Below are 16,923 nucleotides of genomic sequence, written 5' to 3'. Positions count from 1 at the left end.
ATTCATTAAGTGCCTAACCGAGGCTGATGACCCAAAAGGATATACATTGGCCCTCACACAGCTGCAGTGTGTGTGTGTGTGTGTGTGTGTGTGTGTAGGCGGGGCGATGCTTAGGCTACATTGCTTCTGTCCCTTCCCATACCGCCCCCCGCCCCCCATTTTATTCTCAGTCCAATGGCTGAGAGTAAATGTTTTTGAGGCAGGCAGAGCTGGGTTTGAATCTTTACCAACTTGCTGCCTCCTCTGCAAAATTAAGATGATAATTGAGCCTGCTTCAGGGTTGTTGCCAGGAGCAAATGAGATGCTGTGTAAATCCTTGGCCCAGCACCTGACAGTGTTCAATAAATGAGTGCTCTACTGCTACCGCAATTTAATTTTTGGTCTTGTCCTGCATTCTGTCTGCAGCTATCTTACATGCTCCCACAGCTTCAGCCTTGGTTCCCCAAGGATTCCTATGTGCTGTGCACTTTTTGATTCTGCTATTAATCTAGTTGTACTCCAATCCTGTCACAGGTCAGGTGAGTGATGGGAGAGGAGGTTAAACTTGTAGACAGTGTCTGAGAGGTTTGGCAGTGGAGGGGTCAGGAGCTCTGTGTTTGACTAGAGCAGGAGCTCATGGGTTGGGAGAGTGGGGAAGTAATGGTTCAGCACCTACATGTGACCCACCTCCCCTCAAGTCTCACAATTGGCTAGAGCTATTCTCCCACCCCCATAACGCCAACAGATTTCTCACCTGCAGTGTGCTCTGCCCACATTCCTCCAAGCCTCTTCCAACCAGTTGCCACCCCCAGCATCTCCTTGGGCTCTTGTATTCTCATTCAGGAAAAGTGTCACTCTCTACTCCCAGCAGCTCCCTTAAACCCCTCCCCTCCTATATAAACAGCCACACCTGGGCCAAGTTTAGCAAATCCAGGAAGCCTGTAGTCTCCACCATAACCTCTAGAGGTCACCTACACACCAGCAAAACTAACTGTTGCCTTCATTAGGGCCCTCCTATTTATTGTTCCTGCCTTTAAGTTGCAATGTTTTGCTTGCCCAAATTGTGACTGTCCTTCCAGGAAGCCTTCTCAGATATCTGCAGGTAGCAGTTCTTTGTGGTTACTTTCCCTTGCAATATCTTTTGAAGTTCTGTAATCTCCTTGGGACCCTGGAAGGTTGTAATGGGGGCTAGAGATGCCCACATACCCAGGCAGGCTAGGGTGTGAGGGGTGCCATTTGCACCAAGAGTGAGGGAACTTGTGATGTTAATTTCCAACAGATGGGCAGTCTTGGCTTGGTGCTGAATCGAAGACAAATGTCAAGACTGCCACAAATGCTAGAGGAGACGTGCCAGGCAGGAGAACAGGGACCCACCTCAAGGGATGAGGGCACTAGAGAACTTGTGCTTCATTCTAGCTGGCAGGCAGTGGGCCTACTGTTCATCCTGCTGAGGCCCTGGCCCTGGTCATAGCCCTTAACAGAAGATTGATGAAGCTCAGGGGCTAGGAAACTGGAGTCACTTGCTATTAGAGCATCTAAGGATAGAGAAGGGTGTTGTGATGGCCCAGGGCAGTGCTGGAGTACATGAAAGAGCATCAAGGTTTGGACAGGTTTAGCTGTCATTCCGTGCTGGAGACAAGGGGTTTTGCACTAAGGAAGAGATAGTGAACCAGTCAGGGAAACTGGGTACCTCCTGGCCACCCCAAGGCTCACAGCAAAACACAATCACAGACTAACATTCTTTAATCACAAAGGCACTTGAAAACCCCTACAAACCCAAAGTCTCCACCAAGAGTGGTCCTGTAGATGCCCCACCCTTCTGCCCTCCATCCACCCATCCATGGCACTCAGAGTTCATCGTGACCTGCAGAGGGATCCACACTGGGTTTGATGAAGATGCCTTCCATGGCCTTCCACGTATTGTGTGTATTGGCACTGGACATACCATGCACTTCGTGCTGCCCACGGATGGGGCTCCCATACTGCTCCCCGGTAACCGACAGGAACACGGAGGTGCCCACGTGCTGGAAGCGCACGGCAGCCTCTCGCTCCCAGTGCTGCCCTGAGCAGCGCACGGTCCACAGGTCCAGGTCGTCACCCTCACCGTCTTCCCCAAAGGCGCTCACCTCCTATGGGTGCAGGGGGCAGATGGACAGTGTTCACCACAGAAGGCACAGAGTCCCCTGTGGTCACTTGTCTGGCACCAACACTCACACCCAGAACACTGGGCCTTGGGTCCTTCCCTGTACCTTTCTGAGCCTTAGCTTCCATAGCTGCAAAATGGGACACTGCAACCGCCACTCCCAGCACCCAGTAGGCTCTCCCCAGCAAGGGCTCTTCAAATACACGTCCACCCTACCCCATCTGTCTGCGCGGTGATCACAGGCCCCCACATAGCTAAAGCCTCCTCCTCTCTCCATGTTCTCCTTCCTAACCTCTCTGAGACTCACTCAACGTGATGCCCAACAACCCCTCACTCAATTTCATACTTTTTCTTCTGACAAGTCCCCTAAGCACTCAGTCCCTAACCCCACAAACCCCTCCCACCCCAACTCCACCCCTCTACCTCTCCCTCCCCAAGTTCCAGTGAACTCCATTGGAGCACAAGTTCTTCCCCAGGCCTGCAAAGCCGCTAGTCTCCCCTCTGTGGCCTAGAGGACTCCTACTCATCCTTCCTGACCCAGCCTGAGTTCCTCATCCCCTGCTGGGTTTCATGTTCCCCACCCCAAAGGCCTTATGGATCCTCTTCCTGGGTCCAACTCACCCCCAGGAGAATAAGTTATCCAGCCTGATCTCTCTTCCTGTCAGTCGCCGGCAGAGGTAGTGCTCAGGCTCAGAGTCACTGAGGGGAGTCTAGATTCTGTCCCTGCACCCCCCCCCCCAACACAAGTAACCTCTCCCGGCCGGCCACTCACCTGGTTATTGGACAGCGGCGACGGAAAGTGGTGCGTGTGTAGGTTCTTACCGGTGAGCACGTGCGTGAGCCTAACCGCCTGCCCGCAGCGCACCGGGGACCCACGCGGGCACCCGCCCTCCGAGCCGCCACGGATCCGCCAGTAGCTATTGGCGTCGTCAGACGCCTCCACGCCAGTCACCGACTGTTGGCCGCTGCCTGTGGGGCGACACCCCACCCCACCGCGAGGTCGCGGTCAACCTCTGAACTCCCTATACTTGACTCGGACACCATAAACTTTCCCGACAACCTCAACCCTGGGACCCCAAGGGCTCACTCCCAGCCCCAATCCCTGGCCCTTGGTCTCTGGCTGAACTCTCAAGTCCCTTAGCCTGCAGCTCCTGGACGACCCTCCTCGCTCCCAATATCCCAACGACCCCCTTAAAACCGCCGGTCCTTGTCCCCCTGGGCCCCCCAACAACTCCAGGCGGTCAGTGAGGCTCCCTGGTGACCCCCAGACCCGTGGCTCTGCAGACTCCCCACGACCACCCAGCCTTCAGACTCCCAGCCCCGGGCTCCGCCCCCTGACGATGCCCCATTCACGGGCCTCTGCGCACCGGATCCGTATTTGATATCGTGCGAGTGCAGCCGCACCCTGTGCTGCGTGTTGAACAGCTTCAGCACCGACCCGCAGGTCACGAGTCCCGCGCCGGTCTTGGCGGCACCGCTGCCTGGCACCAAGAGAGTCAGCAGCAGCCCTACAAACGCCGATCCGGCAGCTCGGCCGCGGCCCGCGCTCCACATCGCCCCGGCCGAGCTCCGGCAGCTCGGGCCCATGGGCCGCTTCCGTCTCCGCCATCGGCCAATGAGAGAGGCACTGGAGGCAGCCAATCGCCAGCCAGCACGGCTCCCCGCCTGCACTGCCATTGGGTCGGCATGGAAGGGACTCGCCCCTAGCTTTCCAGAGAGGCAACTGGGGAGGGGGCTGGAGACACGAGGAGGATTTTGATTGGTCCACGCTTCCGAGGACCCACCAATGAATGATGCCTAAGGAAGGCTGGTGCGGCGCCAAGTGGTAGGAGAGAAGCTGCGGAGTCGCGCTGTAGGTGAGGGCGCCCCACCCAGCAGCCGCTGAGACCCTGGACACCAGGCTGGGAATCCAAGACCCTGCGGGTACGTGTTCACAAAGCCCTTTGATCTTGGATCTTCGGGGCTTCAATCACGATCTTTCCTCTCGGACTCTTGGTCCTCAGCTTCAGGGTCTTGAGGTTGCCGGACTACTAGATTTTGTAGTTACAAGGTCGATGTGTCTCAGATATTGGATCACTTGGCTCTTCAGTCCCTGGATCCCGGGATTAGTTAATCCCCCAGTTACTCGGTCATTGCCTTCCTGACAATGGGTCACCTCAGTCTCTGGACTTTGTGGGTTTTTAATTCCTCTGACCACTCACTTTTTCCAGGGCAGAATCACATGGTCATTCGACTATCGGGCAGCAGAGGGCAGCAGAGATCTGTGGTGTTGAAGATGATGGGCTCTCTCACCAGGAGACCCCAAGGTTTCTTAGGAAATCAGAGCCCTGGCCAACCAAGTGACTTTGGGAAATAAGTGTAGATAACCATGTGTCCCAGGTTTCTGACACGAGTGGGTCCCAGTCTCACTGCCTTCTCAGAGGGCTGTCAGCTGTCTTCAAGGGGGAAAACTTATATGACTTTATTTATTCATTCGTGGAACATTCTTATCTTGACTTAACTCCCTGTGCTAGGGGCCACTGGGGAACTGGCTCTGGGCTGCATTGCTCAATGGGCTGACTACCCATGCACTTGGGGTGCAACAAAGCAGGGATAGAAGCTTATATTTAATTAAATCATTCAGAATTTTGCGTTCAGAAAGTCCAGAATAGAGCCATTTTAATTATAGAAACATGTTATTTTGGGGTTTTCATGTTTAATATTGTTTCTATTTTGAATTACATATGGTATAAGACACTTGATTCTTTCAGGATTTAGGGTGTCTAAGTTGCTAAAGGTATGCCCTGGCATTGGCAGACCCTGCCCTTGAGGGGCCTCCACTCCAGGGTGGAGGGGCTAGAGTGTAATCTGGGAAGCAATGAAAATATCCTCTTGGATACCAACAAGCATCTCAGACTTATTATGTCCAAAGCAGAATTCTTGGTCTCTTCCCTCAAACTGCTCCCTCTCCCTAGAGGGAGTCTCAGTAATGGTACCTCCGCCTCCCCCCCCCCCCCCCCCACCGTTTGGGACTTATCTTCAGTTGCTCTCTTTACCGCATACCTAGCATCTCATCCAACACATATTGGTGGCTCTAACTCTAAAACAGATTGTGAAGCATCTCTCCTGCATTCCTTATCACCACCCTAATCCAAGCCACCCCATCCCCCCTCCAGATATTGACCACTGCCTCTTAACAGATTTCTGTATTTCCATCGCTCCGGCTCCTCCAAGTCATTCTCCAACAGGGAGAATATATACCTTTTTATACCTTAAAAAGCATATATCAGAGGGCACCTGGCTGGCTCAGCAGTAGAGCATGTGACTCTTGATCTCAGGGTCATGAGTTCAAGCTCCAGTTGGACATGGAGCCTACTTAAAAATAATAAAAATAAAAAATCAGGGGCACCTGGCTGGCTCAGTAGGTGGAGTGTGTGACACTTGATCTCAGGGTTGTGAGTTTGAGCCCCAGGTTGGGTGTAGAGATTACTTAAAAATAAAATCTGAAAAAAAAAAAAGCATATATCAGATCATGCCAGGCACCTGCTGAAAGCTGCCAACAGCTTCCCACTGCATGTAAGACCAGAGGGTGGTGAGGACACAGCAAGCAATCTCCCCGACAGGCAAAGACAGAATTCCAAGTACAGCAGAGACCCAAGAACTGGAATAGGAGAAACCAACATGGCTCTCCATCAACTTTCTCAGAGCTTCATGGCTGGAGCTGTTCTCTTTCCCTGCTCCCCGCTGCATACCGGCTTCCGCAGCTGGCAGATGCTCAGGGCTGACTATGGTGTCTCCGCAGACTTCTGCTTTCCAGCCACAGTTTGTCTTCAGGTTCAGAAAAGAATCTGATCTGCTCCACTTGGTTCCAGGGACTGCTCAAGGTGAAATCAGCTATGGATGGGGAGGAGGGGTAGTAGCTGGTCTCCAAATATGGCTACTAACAGTTCCTTCCATCCCTGTAAGTGTAAGCTGCTTCTCTCATTAACACATGGACTCCATTTTCCCTCCCCTTGAATCTGGGCAGGCATTGCCATTCGCTTTGACCAAGAGAATGGCACAGAAATGCTGTTTTGGGGCTTCTGAGCAAAGCTGCAAGAGGACCAGTGGTTCTCGATTTGTCTCTCTAGGAAGCCAGCTGCTGCACCGTGCTGTAAGGAAGTGCAGGCCAGAGGGCTGAATGAATGGGTAGGGGCCTTGGGGAGATCCTAGAGGGGGAGAGGCCATGTGGGATGTTCTGGTCTCAGCCATGTCCCCAGCTAAAAGCAGCCACACAAGAAACTATCTCCACCACTGCCAGCTGAGCCTGCCAACCACCAGCATCAGGAAAAATGATGACTTTGTTTGAAGCCACTTAAGCCTTGGAGTGGTTACATAGCAACAGATACCTGATACAGATACAGGAGCTAAAGTCAGATGTCTTTAGCACAGTGTACCAGTGGTTCCCAAAGGGGCTGCTCCCATTCCAGGGACATTCCCTAGACATGTGCCTCTGAGGCCAGGGTGGGTGTATGTTCTTTTTCCCTTGAGGACTTGGCAGAGAGACCTGGAAAGCTGGCAGGTTTCATGCCAGCTGCTGTCTCTGAGAGCCCTAGGGCTCCCCTCCTGGTTCTGTCCTACAGACAGGATTTCTTGCCTCTCCAGAGGGGGGTGGGTGGGGGGGAGATGCTCCACACTGTCCACCCTTGTTTTTAGCACTCAGTGCAAACTGCACCAGAATTTCCCAGTCTATGCCAGCATGCCTGGCAGGCTCAATTGGAAGAGCATGTGACTCTTGATCTCAGGGTTGTGAGTTCGAGCCCTAGGTTAGGTGTAGAGCTTACTAAAAATAAATAAACTTAAAAAATAAAAATCTCTCGGTCCACCCCAATTGCAAGCTCCTAGGGCAAACACCTGACTGGCCTAGCTTAGAATAGGGATGTGTCAAGAGGGCTAGACAACTGTGGCCAAGTGATATGGCAAAAAGGTACAAAAATGTTGTGGCCCGACACTGTGGGTGGCCTCAGGGAATGGGCCTTATGAGTTGAGCATATGCCCTAAAAGATCCTTGCCACAAGAGATCTCTGGAAAAATGGGTCCCTGATCCACCAACTTAGGACCCCGGTTGCTCTGACTGGCAGCAGAGCAGGTCTTTCTCCTTGAACCACAGGGCATGGGTGTGGTATGGAAGCTCCTCCCTGACTGGCTCCAGAGAAGCTCTGCAGTCACTGTGTCTTCACACATGGAGCGCTGAGCGTGGTCAGGCTTGGTTGAGCAGACTTGGGCTCTATACGCCCAGGTGGGACCTGTGTGATCTGTGTGAGCAGGTGGCTCACACCTCCCCCATATCCCTGAAACAGCAGCCCACACAGCGAGTCAGAGTGGAGCATCTTCACATGTTCTTTTGACAGGGTGGAGGGGAGAGAGGTTGAGCGGTTCCCTAGGTGAAGATGCCTGAACAGCGGAACAAAATGGCTGCCCTGGGAAGGCAGAGAGAAGGCAGGTTCTGAGCTGGTAGCACAGGATGGCCAGAAGCCCCAGAAGAACCTTGGAGATGAGACCTGCCAATCACAGCACCAGCCATGCCCACAGACCCTTCCAGAGAAAGCTGTCTGGCCAGGGGCACTACTGAAAGGGTAGTCACATGGCCAGCCTGGAGCAGCCAATCCACAGCTTGACAGACCGTGAGCCCCCATGTGACCTAGTTTGGATCCTCCAGATTCAGGAGCTGGGAGCTGGGAAATACAAATTAGGAAGACAGGTAGGCATGGGAATATCAGGAAAGGGAGGATGCGTGGTTCCCCAATAGGAACATGAGGGTGTGGCACAGCAAAGGTAGCAGGTTGCTGCCCTGGCAGAGGAGGAGCTCTCTGGAAGCAGGAACCACAATGCTCAGGAGCCATTAGGAAAATGCACCATGAATCCTAAGAGGCTTGAAGAGTCAGGAAGGTGCACACTGGGGCAGAGAAGAACCATAAGCAGACACTTGTGTTCAAGCATGCATGTGAGGTGAAGGGGGGGGGGGTCAGGGTATGGCCAGCTGTCATGATGGCTGGCTGTGTCCAGGCCTGTGGGAGGTGTTACTTCAGGCACAGGTGCTCAGTCATACGGAAGCGGGGCTGAAATCTCCAGACAAGAAAACTGTGCTCCATCAACACAGACTTTATTTCTCCCTCTGGCTTTCCTGATAGGCCAGCAGAGCTCCTCGTGGGCATTCAGACCACCCTGACCTCTGCTCAGGGCAAGGGCCGGTGTGGGGGGGGGGCGGGGGGCAGCACTCCATTGGAGCAAGAGGAGGAGCAGGGAATCAAGCACTGGGTGCAACTCATAGGCCTCACGGAGCGTGACTGTGGCCCACATCTCTGGAGTCACTGCTGACATCGGCCTCCACTTGAGACTCGGGAGAGCTCTGGGGTTTGCCCTTGTCCCCAAAGAAGTCATCATTCTTGTCCTCGTCCTCTTCCTCCTCATCACCTTGACTGTCCATGTCTACAACTTCCTGACACAGATCGGAGCCCCTGTCTGTGCCAGTGAACATGAAGGGCCTGGGCTCCTCCTGGCTCTTGGGCTCCTTCTCCTCGAGTGTAGTATCCTCCTGAGCTGGGAGGAGCTGAGGGTCCAGCAACTCACTGTGGAGAGTGGGCTCTGTGTCCTCCTCCTGATTCTTTTGGGTGGATGGCTCAGGCAGCGTGGAGGGGGACTCCGTGTTGCTCCAGGGCGCCTCCTGGTGGGCAGTGCTGCGGTGGGCGGTGCCGCGGTGGGAGTCGTGCTGGGACCCTTGTCTAGACAGCTGTCGGGCCCACTCTGCCTCCTCCAGCTTGCGCAACAGGCAGCTCCAGTTGATCTTTGAGGACAGGCAGATGTGGGAGCCCTTCACTTTCTTGAAGCCCAGGAGGAGGTCCACGAGCGTCTCGGTGACAGGGAATGAGATGAAGCCTAGCTGCTTGGAAAGGTTCTTCTCGAATTTGTACTTGCAGATGAGCAAGGACACAGCCTGCTCCACCAAGTAGTTGATGAGCTCCTGGTACAAGGGGTTGGAGAGGTGGGATATGGTAGACTTGGATGAGATGGAGGGCAGTGGCTTCTTCTTCATGAGATTGTAACTGGGGCTCTAGTGCAATAGCCGGGGAGGGAAAAGGAGACACGTCATGCCATTCCTGATGCCTCAGGATGCCCCTCACACCCGAGCACCCTCCATCCACATCACCCACACAGATGCCACGCTTGTTGCACTAGTGTTATGGCCTTGCCACATCTGCTATCCTGTCTCAGTCAGCAGCTGAGCCCTGGTCCTGCATGTGGGCCACACCCTCACACTTACCACACTGTTCCCACACTTGACCAAACCAGTCAGGCCTGGGGCCAGGCTGGTGATGTCAGTCACAGTGCCACCCAAACTGGAGCGTGGATAACCTGGGCTCTGGTAGATTGTCCCCCAGACCAAGGTTCAGAGGAAGGAAGCCTGCCTCGGCCTTGATGGGTGAGATGAAGGTCAGGGGCTGTGCTGGGGGTCTACCAGGGTGAAGCCACCTATGTCTTCTCAATACTCTTTCTGAGCAACTCCCTCTCAGCAGACACACTGGAGGATCCTAGGTTAGTGGGAGCACAGGTAGCTGGGCCTAGGATGTGGGGCCCCACTCTGGGTTTAAGCTGCTGTCTACAAGGGACAGGACCCTCCCCACATAGAAGGGCCCCTCAGATTAACAGGCAAACGTTACAAAAAGACCCAGAATGAAATCTTGGCTTTATTCATCTTCAACAACACCTGACAGTAACCAGGCCAGGATTTCTGCCCCCCATCAGTTCGTCCCCGGCTCAGGTGGTTTCCACAGTGCAGGGCAAGATACCTGTGATGGTGGCTAAGGGTGGTTGCTGAAGGAACCCTTCCCTAAACCCCCTTGTCCCACCCTTGAGGTCACCTCTGGATACATGAAGCAGATGGGGAGAAGCTTCTTACTGAGGAGGCAAGTGGTGAGAACACGGGGAGGTGGTGGGAGACGTGAGGGGAGAGGGAGATGAGAGGAACTGTGCCCTGGGTGGTGGGCTGGGTCTGGCTGGAGGGCCCTTCAACCACGATCCCAGGGGCAGGCAGGGTGAGGTGCAGGCTCCGCCAGGGCTGGGCCTTCTGGCTGAAGCTCAGGGGCCCCAAAGTAGGTATGGATGGTGTCTGTATTTCAGGGTCCTGGCCAGGCACCTCTTGTCTGCGGTGGGGTGAGGGGACCTTGGGTTCTTCTGTGGGTGTTACCTTGAGCCTGAGTCTGGTAGCCACTTGGGCACTGGACATGGGGGAACCACCTTCCTTGGGCTTGGCCTGTCCTCTGCCCTTGGTGCTCTTTCTGCGAGCCATCTTGGGGCTGGAGGTTCTGGTGGGTAGCATATCATAGGGCTCCTCCTCATCAGTGGGTGTGGCTAGCTTGGAGCCTGGCATGGAGTCAGAGTTGGGCTCTGTTGCGGGCTCCCATTCTGATGGGAAGAGAGGGCAGCCATCATGGCGGCAGGCACCACGGAGCTTGTCCACAGCCTGGCTGACCACATTCTGCAGGGCAGGGAAGAGCTGGTGCTCAGCCAGAAAGTCCAGAGTCCGATGGGGCTCACGGAATGAACAGTAGCCAGGCAGGTCAAAGGATGCTGGCTGGCTCAACAATGACTTGATCTCCTTATTAAACTCTTGCTTGAGGCAGATCAGTTCCTGTTCTCCAGGGCCCAGCTCTGATGTTTGAGGTGTGCCTGAGCTTGAGCCCAGCTGGCCTGAGAACGAGGACAGAGGCGGCTCCCAGGTCCACTGGCTGCTGGCATGGCTGTCCAGTGAATCCCACAGCAGGGAGTCCCTCTGGAAGCAGGACTGATCCAGGCCTTTCTGCAAAGAGAGGGGGACTTTCAGGGGCAGCCAAGCCAGGCCTAACCCTAGCCCTGGGTTCTGGACTGGGGTCCATCCTGCCTACCCTGTGCCATGGCCCTGGATCTCACCCCTCTGTTCTCCAGCTTCAGCAGCCGTTTGAGGTTCTTCTCCAGCAAAAGTTTGTCCCTCATGGGTGGCAGTGAGCCCATGCCACGGGTGCCCAGGTCACTGTCCTGGCTGTGGGATCCCAGCCAGCCAGCTGTGAGGCTGCTATGGGAGTCAGACATGGAGCTGGAGCAGGATGGGTAGTTGTTGGGACATCCAGTGCAGAGGCTGGGCCGGACACGGTGCCGGTGCATGGTACTGAGGCTAGGCTGGACACGTACCCGCCGCCTACCCCTTGGTACCTCTATTGGGTCCTGCACCTCCACCAGTGGCACTCCAGCCTCTGTCTTCATGGTGGTCATGCGCTCAGTGGCCTCCTCCACCACCGTCTGTAGGCTGTCCAGCACCTGGCCTTTGACAAGGAAATCCAGGAAGCTACCAAAGGGCCGAGGGTCCCTTGGGTTTTGTTGGTGGCCACGGAGCCCTGAACTGTCTGTGAGAGTGTACCTCGATGGTGGGTGTGGCATGTGGCCCAGCTTGGAGACTTGTCCCATTTCCAGGAACAGTGGCTTCTTAGGCGGCTGCACCAGAGCAGACAGGCATCATGTCATATAGGGCATGGATGCTCCACAAGGAGTAGGGGGTTTCCTGGAGGTCCTCCTAGGGCACCAGGAGCTGGGTGGGAGTGGGCAGTGGAAGGCACTGTGTGTGTGTGTGTGTGTTTTGTTTTTTATAAATTTTATTGTCAGGAACTATGTTTTAGAGTCAGAAAGTTTCTGGGTCTGGACCCTGGCTCTGCCACTGCAGGTTGTGACACCATAGGCATGATGGCCCCTCTTGAGGTCCAATTTCCTCTTCTGCAAAGTGAGGCTTGATTTCAGGTCATCCTAACGCTTCCCTGACACATACATTTCACATATATAATATGTGGCTAGGGAGTCAGAAAGCCCACTTCTGCCCTCACACAGGGCAGGACAGAAATGGGCAATCACAAACCCCTTTGAACCCTACTTGGGTTCCTCACCTGTCCTTAGAGCAGACCAGTCCTGTCTCCACTGCACAGACCACCTGTAGTCCTGAACCCTCGGCTCCCCATGGCTGTTTCTGAAACTTTGAGCCTTGGGCCCTGAGTAGACTCCATGCTTCCACTCTGGAGTACCAGTCTACCAAGCTCCTCCCCAGCTGCTGGAGGTCAGGGGACACAGTGAATGAAGTTTGAGGGTGACTAGGGCCCAGCAGGAGGTGCGAGGAGTGGTCAAGGTGATAAGGATGTCACTAAGAGGCCCAGAGAGGAGGTCAACAGGCACTGAGAAAGGGGGGCTGTGGTCTGGGGTGCTGGAGCTGGCGGGGAACATTTTGGGGGTCTTAAAGTCAGGGTCCTGCCAGACACACTTACCCGGGCCACGTAAGTGGTGTGGCCGGCCTCATCGTCTGCCAAGTATCCTGAGTGATGGCGGCAACTGGTCATGGTGAGGGTGAATCGCTGTCGGCCTCCTCTCTCTCTGGTTCCGCAGCACAGCCACGGATTCCTCTCTGCGCCGGGCGGGGAGATGGTGTGAGGGTCTCCCTAGGCCTCAATGAGTCCGACTCTCCCTTCGTCTGTCAGCTACTGTGTCAGCAATCCCGGGATCCGCAGGTTCCTCGCTCCCCTCACCCCACGTCCTTCACATGTCGGGCCCTTCCTCTGCTCGGAATTCCCTGGGTGTCTGCGCACGGTCCGTGTCCAGAGTCGTCGGGGCTGAGGTCCCCAAGGATGTCCGCATACTGTCTCTGACCATCTCTGGGCCTGGATGTTTCCGACCCTCCCTCCTCCTAGACCCCGGAACCCTGTTGTCTGCCCCTGGCTCAGAGCCGACCCGCTCACCAGAGTCCGTGCCTCGCTCAGTGTCAGGCAATATAGCCTCCCACTCCAGGGAGCTCTGGAGTTGGCCCACGTCAGCACGGCTTGCTCATTTACATGCTACGTCCTGATTGGCTCGCAATGCTTTCTAATTCTGCCACAATGGTTGAGGGCGGGACCCAGGCTGGCCCCTCCCCCACTTCGTCTGAATTTGCCTTGCCCACATTCACTGTGGGAGATTCAGGGGTTGCTTCCGACTGTTCCACGTAGGAGACTGGGCACCTGAGGGAAGCCCTAAGGGTCAAAGCCACAGTCTCCTCTGGTGACACAAGCACTTTCCTCCTGGGCCTCCTGATCCTTTCTAGGGTCCTCTCCTTGCCCAGTGTGGGGGACCCCAGGAGAGTCCTCAGCCCTCTCCCTCTGCAGTGTCCCTGAGCACAATGGTAAGAGTCCCGGCTCTAAGTCACAGACCTAGCTTCAATTCCTAGCTCTACTGTTTCCTCCTAGTGTGACTCAACCTCTTGTCATCTGCTCCTCCTCTGTAAACAGTTGAATGTTCTTCCATATGAGAATATAGAGATTAAATCAAATCTGCATACAACACACCTGACACCCCAATAAGAGCTCTGTGTATCTTTACCTCCTTTCCCCTTCTGCCCAGTAAACTCCTAATGCCCCTCCCAGGTGTCACCTTCCAAGAAGGCCTGCCACCCTCAACAGAATTACCAAAAAACCCATTCTAGGCTCTGCCACAAGGTATTGTTACTCATTTACCATATGGTGCTCCTTGGGGGTAGGAACAGAGGCACACACCCCTAATCTCTAATATTTCTAATACCAGTAAGTGTTCAATAAATGTCAATTTCCTCTTTCCAATCTGCTTACCCTCAAGGGCTGTGGTCTTTTCAGGATCAGCTTCCCAGTGGAGAAAGTTTAAGTCCAACAATTCAATAATCACAACTGAACACAATAACCTTTATGCCAAGAGGTTGATAAGGGCTCTATGAGGCCTCTGATCCATACAATGTCCCACAAGGAACATATTATTTGTTATTCTCAAATTCAGCTCTGCCTTCTCTGCCCCTGACCCAGGGGGCTGCTAGGGTCTAGAGGACCAGGGTAGACCCAGAGCTTTGGAGGTCAAGTCGCAGCTCCACTACTGGCAGGGTCACTTTGGGCAAGCCACTTTTCCCCTCTGAGCCTCAGCTTCCTCATCTGCAAAACAGGAATAACATTACCAATCTCATGGGCTGGAGACAAATGCTGCACTTTCCATTGGGAAAAGAAACACAGCCACATCACAATGAAAACTCTCACTGTCAACCATGGTGACTATATAGTCATCAGTAAAGAAAGCTTTTCTGCACCATTGAGGGAAAAAATGAGATTATGAATGTAAAAGTTGTATCCTAGCACAGAGCTCAATTGGGGCAATCAAGGACTAATGCTTCCTCAAATGAAGCCATTGTTATACACGTTTTGTTTCATTTTCTTACTTAGAACGTTCTTTCTAGAATGTTTTTTTTAAACCTCCTCTTAGAAAAAAAAAAATCACCAAAGACAAATAGGCAGTTTGAAAAGTTCATAGTCACTATCAAAAAAATGAAACACTACAAGAATGGGATAACACTGATGTGATCATTATCTTCTCAAAACAAACAAAAACTTTAGGGTGGGGGAGAAAAGGAATTGGGTTTATTTGCTTAGAAAAATACTGGAGGGACACTATCTAGAAAGTTAACATTAGTGACTTTAGGGAAGAGTAAGAGGTTTTTTTTTCAATAGGGTTTTTTTTCCTGTATTTTTCACATTAAATATAATTTTTGCAGTTACCGAAAGTTCCGCGTTGCAATAAATCCGGCGGAGCGCGCTGTGTGGTCCAGAGGATCGTTGCAGAGCCACATTGAGACCGGTAGGTGGCGAGAACAAAGGCGAAGTGCAGCTGCGTGAGGGCGTGCGCTTCAGGGCGGAGCCTGCGACTGCGTCTAGGGGTGGGGCCTGGATCCAGTCCTCTAGGGTCCAGGGCAGTCCGCGGAAGTGTCTATGGCTGGACCGCGCGTGCGCCTCGTGGTCACCGCAGACGACTTTGGTTACTGCCCGCGGCGCGATGAGGGCATCGTAGAGGCCTTCCTGGCGGGGGCTGTGACCAGCGTGTCCCTGCTGGTCAACGGCGCAGCTGCAGAGAGCGCGGCGGATCTGGCCCGCAGGTGAGTGGCGGACCCTCCAGGGTCGGGGCTGGCTTCGGGAGCCGCCGCCCCGCGGCAGCCAGTTCTCCCGCTCGCGCTCCGCCTGCAGGCACAAAATCCCCACGGGCCTTCACGCCAACCTGTCCGAGGGCCGCCCCGTGGGCCCGGCCCGCCTAGGCGACTCGTCGCTGCTCAGCCCCGAAGGCTTCTTCCTCGGCAAGATGGGATTCCGGGAGGCGGTGGCGACCGGAGGCGTAGCTTTGCCCCAGGTGCGGAGGTGCGGCTGCAGGAAGATGCTCGAAAGGATCCCCAAGGCTCCGCCCTGAGGGTACCGTGAAGCCATTAGTGGCAGGAGCTGGCGATGGATGTTTCCCTAGTTCAAACGAGCAGTCACACGGAGGCACCTGGAGGGAACCCTCCTTGGTAGCTGCTCCGGGACGTTCAAGGTGCCTGTCATCCTCTCTCTCCAGGTGCGGGAAGAGCTGGAGGCCCAGCTGATACGCTTCCGAGAATTACTGGGCGGGGACCCCACTCACGTGGACGGGCACCAGCACGTGCACGTGCTCCCAGGTGGAGGGCATTGTTCCCTGGAAGGGGGCTGCGGGTGAGAGGTGGTCCCAGGTAGTAGGAGGTGCTACTTCCTGACTCCATCCCGCCCGCAGGCGTGTGCCAGGTGTTCGCAGAGGTGCTGCAGGCCAATGGGGTGCGCTTCACAAGGCTGCCGGTGGAACGTGGGGTGGGCGACCGCGCGTGGCTCGAGGCCCCCGCGCGTGCCTTCGCCTGCTCGGTGGAGCGCGACGCCCTGGCCGCCGTGGCCCCCTTCTCCCGCTACGGCCTATGGTGAGGCCCCTATCCCGTATCCTAGTGAGCCCGGCCGGCAGTTCACCTGACAGCTATGTCCGTTCCTCATCGTTAAAGGCGGTCAGGCGTCGACTTACGTTGCCCCCGTCCCAGATCTGTCCAGTCACAGGCCTAGCCCTGCCCATCACATAGTCCTGCTGCACCCTGCCTGCCCCTGATGCCCCGACATCCACAGGTGGACGGATGCCTTCGTGGGCCTGAGCACCTGCGGCCGGCACATGTCTGTTCATCGCGTATCAGGAGCACTAGCACGGGCCCTGGAAGGCATACCCACGGGCCATACCCTGACAGCTGAGCTGATGGCACACCCTGGCTACCCCAGTGTGCCTCCTGCCGGCGGCTGTGGTAAGGGTCCCGATGCCTTTTCCTGCTCATGGGAGCGGCTGCATGAGCTGCGTGTCCTCACCGCACCCACACTGCGGGCCCAGCTTGCACAGGACGGAGTACAGCTCTGCGCTCTCCACGACCTAGATTCCAAGAGGCCTGGGGAAGCCACCTTCCTGGAGCGCTCCCGGCCATGACCCTGATAGCCAGCCAAACATAAACACCCATTAGTACACAAAAAGGGGGCCAGTGTCAAGCCCAGGGACATCCTGGAACCAGGCTGAGAGCCGGGGTCCAGTAACATACTTCCCTGGGCAGGACCCTGTCACATCTGTGTCTAGGTCCTCATGGCTCAGAATGGTGGCCAGAGCTTTGGCAACCCATCTTGGCTACAGATGACATCTGGGCCTGGGGCCTGCCAAGCATTTGGTGCCCTTCAAGTTGTCATGTAAGTTAGCATTTTCCTTGTCCAGATGTAGTAGAGATCGCTGTATTAATAAAATATTTGTCTTGTAAACTTGGATGGTTTATAAACTGTGCCCAGAAAACGTTTGCAGACACTTAAGGCAAAAGCAACTCAGGGCCCAAACCAGGTCATTATTCCAGAGTAGATATGCAAAACATACTCCACATTTGGGAGGAAGGGGTTTGGGAGAAGAATGTCTCACTCCTTGCCTACTTTTTGGGA

General features: G+C 54.8%; 3 protein-coding genes across 3 annotated transcripts; 1 reads left to right on the top strand and 2 right to left on the bottom strand.

The window, feature by feature from the left end:
- Window positions 1-1,704: 1,704 nt before the first annotated feature.
- SDF2L1 (stromal cell derived factor 2 like 1) lies at window positions 1,705-3,728 on the bottom strand. Its single transcript, XM_047090268.1, has 3 exons — window positions 3,490-3,728; window positions 2,895-3,091; window positions 1,705-2,108 (listed from the first exon to the last, which is right to left on the bottom strand). The coding sequence occupies exons 1-3, from the start codon at window positions 3,707-3,709 to the stop codon at window positions 1,827-1,829; spliced, it is 699 nt and encodes a 232-aa protein (XP_046946224.1). The 5' UTR covers window positions 3,710-3,728; the 3' UTR covers window positions 1,705-1,826.
- Window positions 3,729-3,962: 234 nt separating this feature from the next.
- On the top strand, window positions 3,963-16,752 carry YDJC (YdjC chitooligosaccharide deacetylase homolog). Its single transcript, XM_047090217.1, has 6 exons — window positions 3,963-4,045; window positions 14,694-15,071; window positions 15,160-15,319; window positions 15,521-15,620; window positions 15,713-15,890; window positions 16,087-16,752. The coding sequence occupies exons 2-6, from the start codon at window positions 14,908-14,910 to the stop codon at window positions 16,430-16,432; spliced, it is 948 nt and encodes a 315-aa protein (XP_046946173.1). The 5' UTR covers window positions 3,963-4,045; window positions 14,694-14,907; the 3' UTR covers window positions 16,433-16,752.
- Window positions 8,290-12,507, bottom strand: CCDC116 (coiled-coil domain containing 116). The gene is made up of 4 exons (XM_047090219.1): window positions 12,421-12,507; window positions 11,048-11,605; window positions 10,326-10,937; window positions 8,290-9,191 (listed from the first exon to the last, which is right to left on the bottom strand). The coding sequence occupies exons 1-4, from the start codon at window positions 12,490-12,492 to the stop codon at window positions 8,415-8,417; spliced, it is 2,019 nt and encodes a 672-aa protein (XP_046946175.1). The 5' UTR covers window positions 12,493-12,507; the 3' UTR covers window positions 8,290-8,414.
- Window positions 16,753-16,923: the final 171 nt, after the last annotated feature.

Source organism: Lynx rufus, unplaced genomic scaffold (genome assembly GCF_022079265.1).
Source record: "Lynx rufus isolate CCGP_SWC_20201006 ecotype Redwood Valley unplaced genomic scaffold, mLynRuf1.p SCAF_29, whole genome shotgun sequence".
Classification (NCBI taxonomy): Eukaryota; Metazoa; Chordata; class Mammalia; order Carnivora; family Felidae; genus Lynx; species Lynx rufus.
This window is presented reverse-complemented; position numbering and strand designations above follow the sequence as displayed.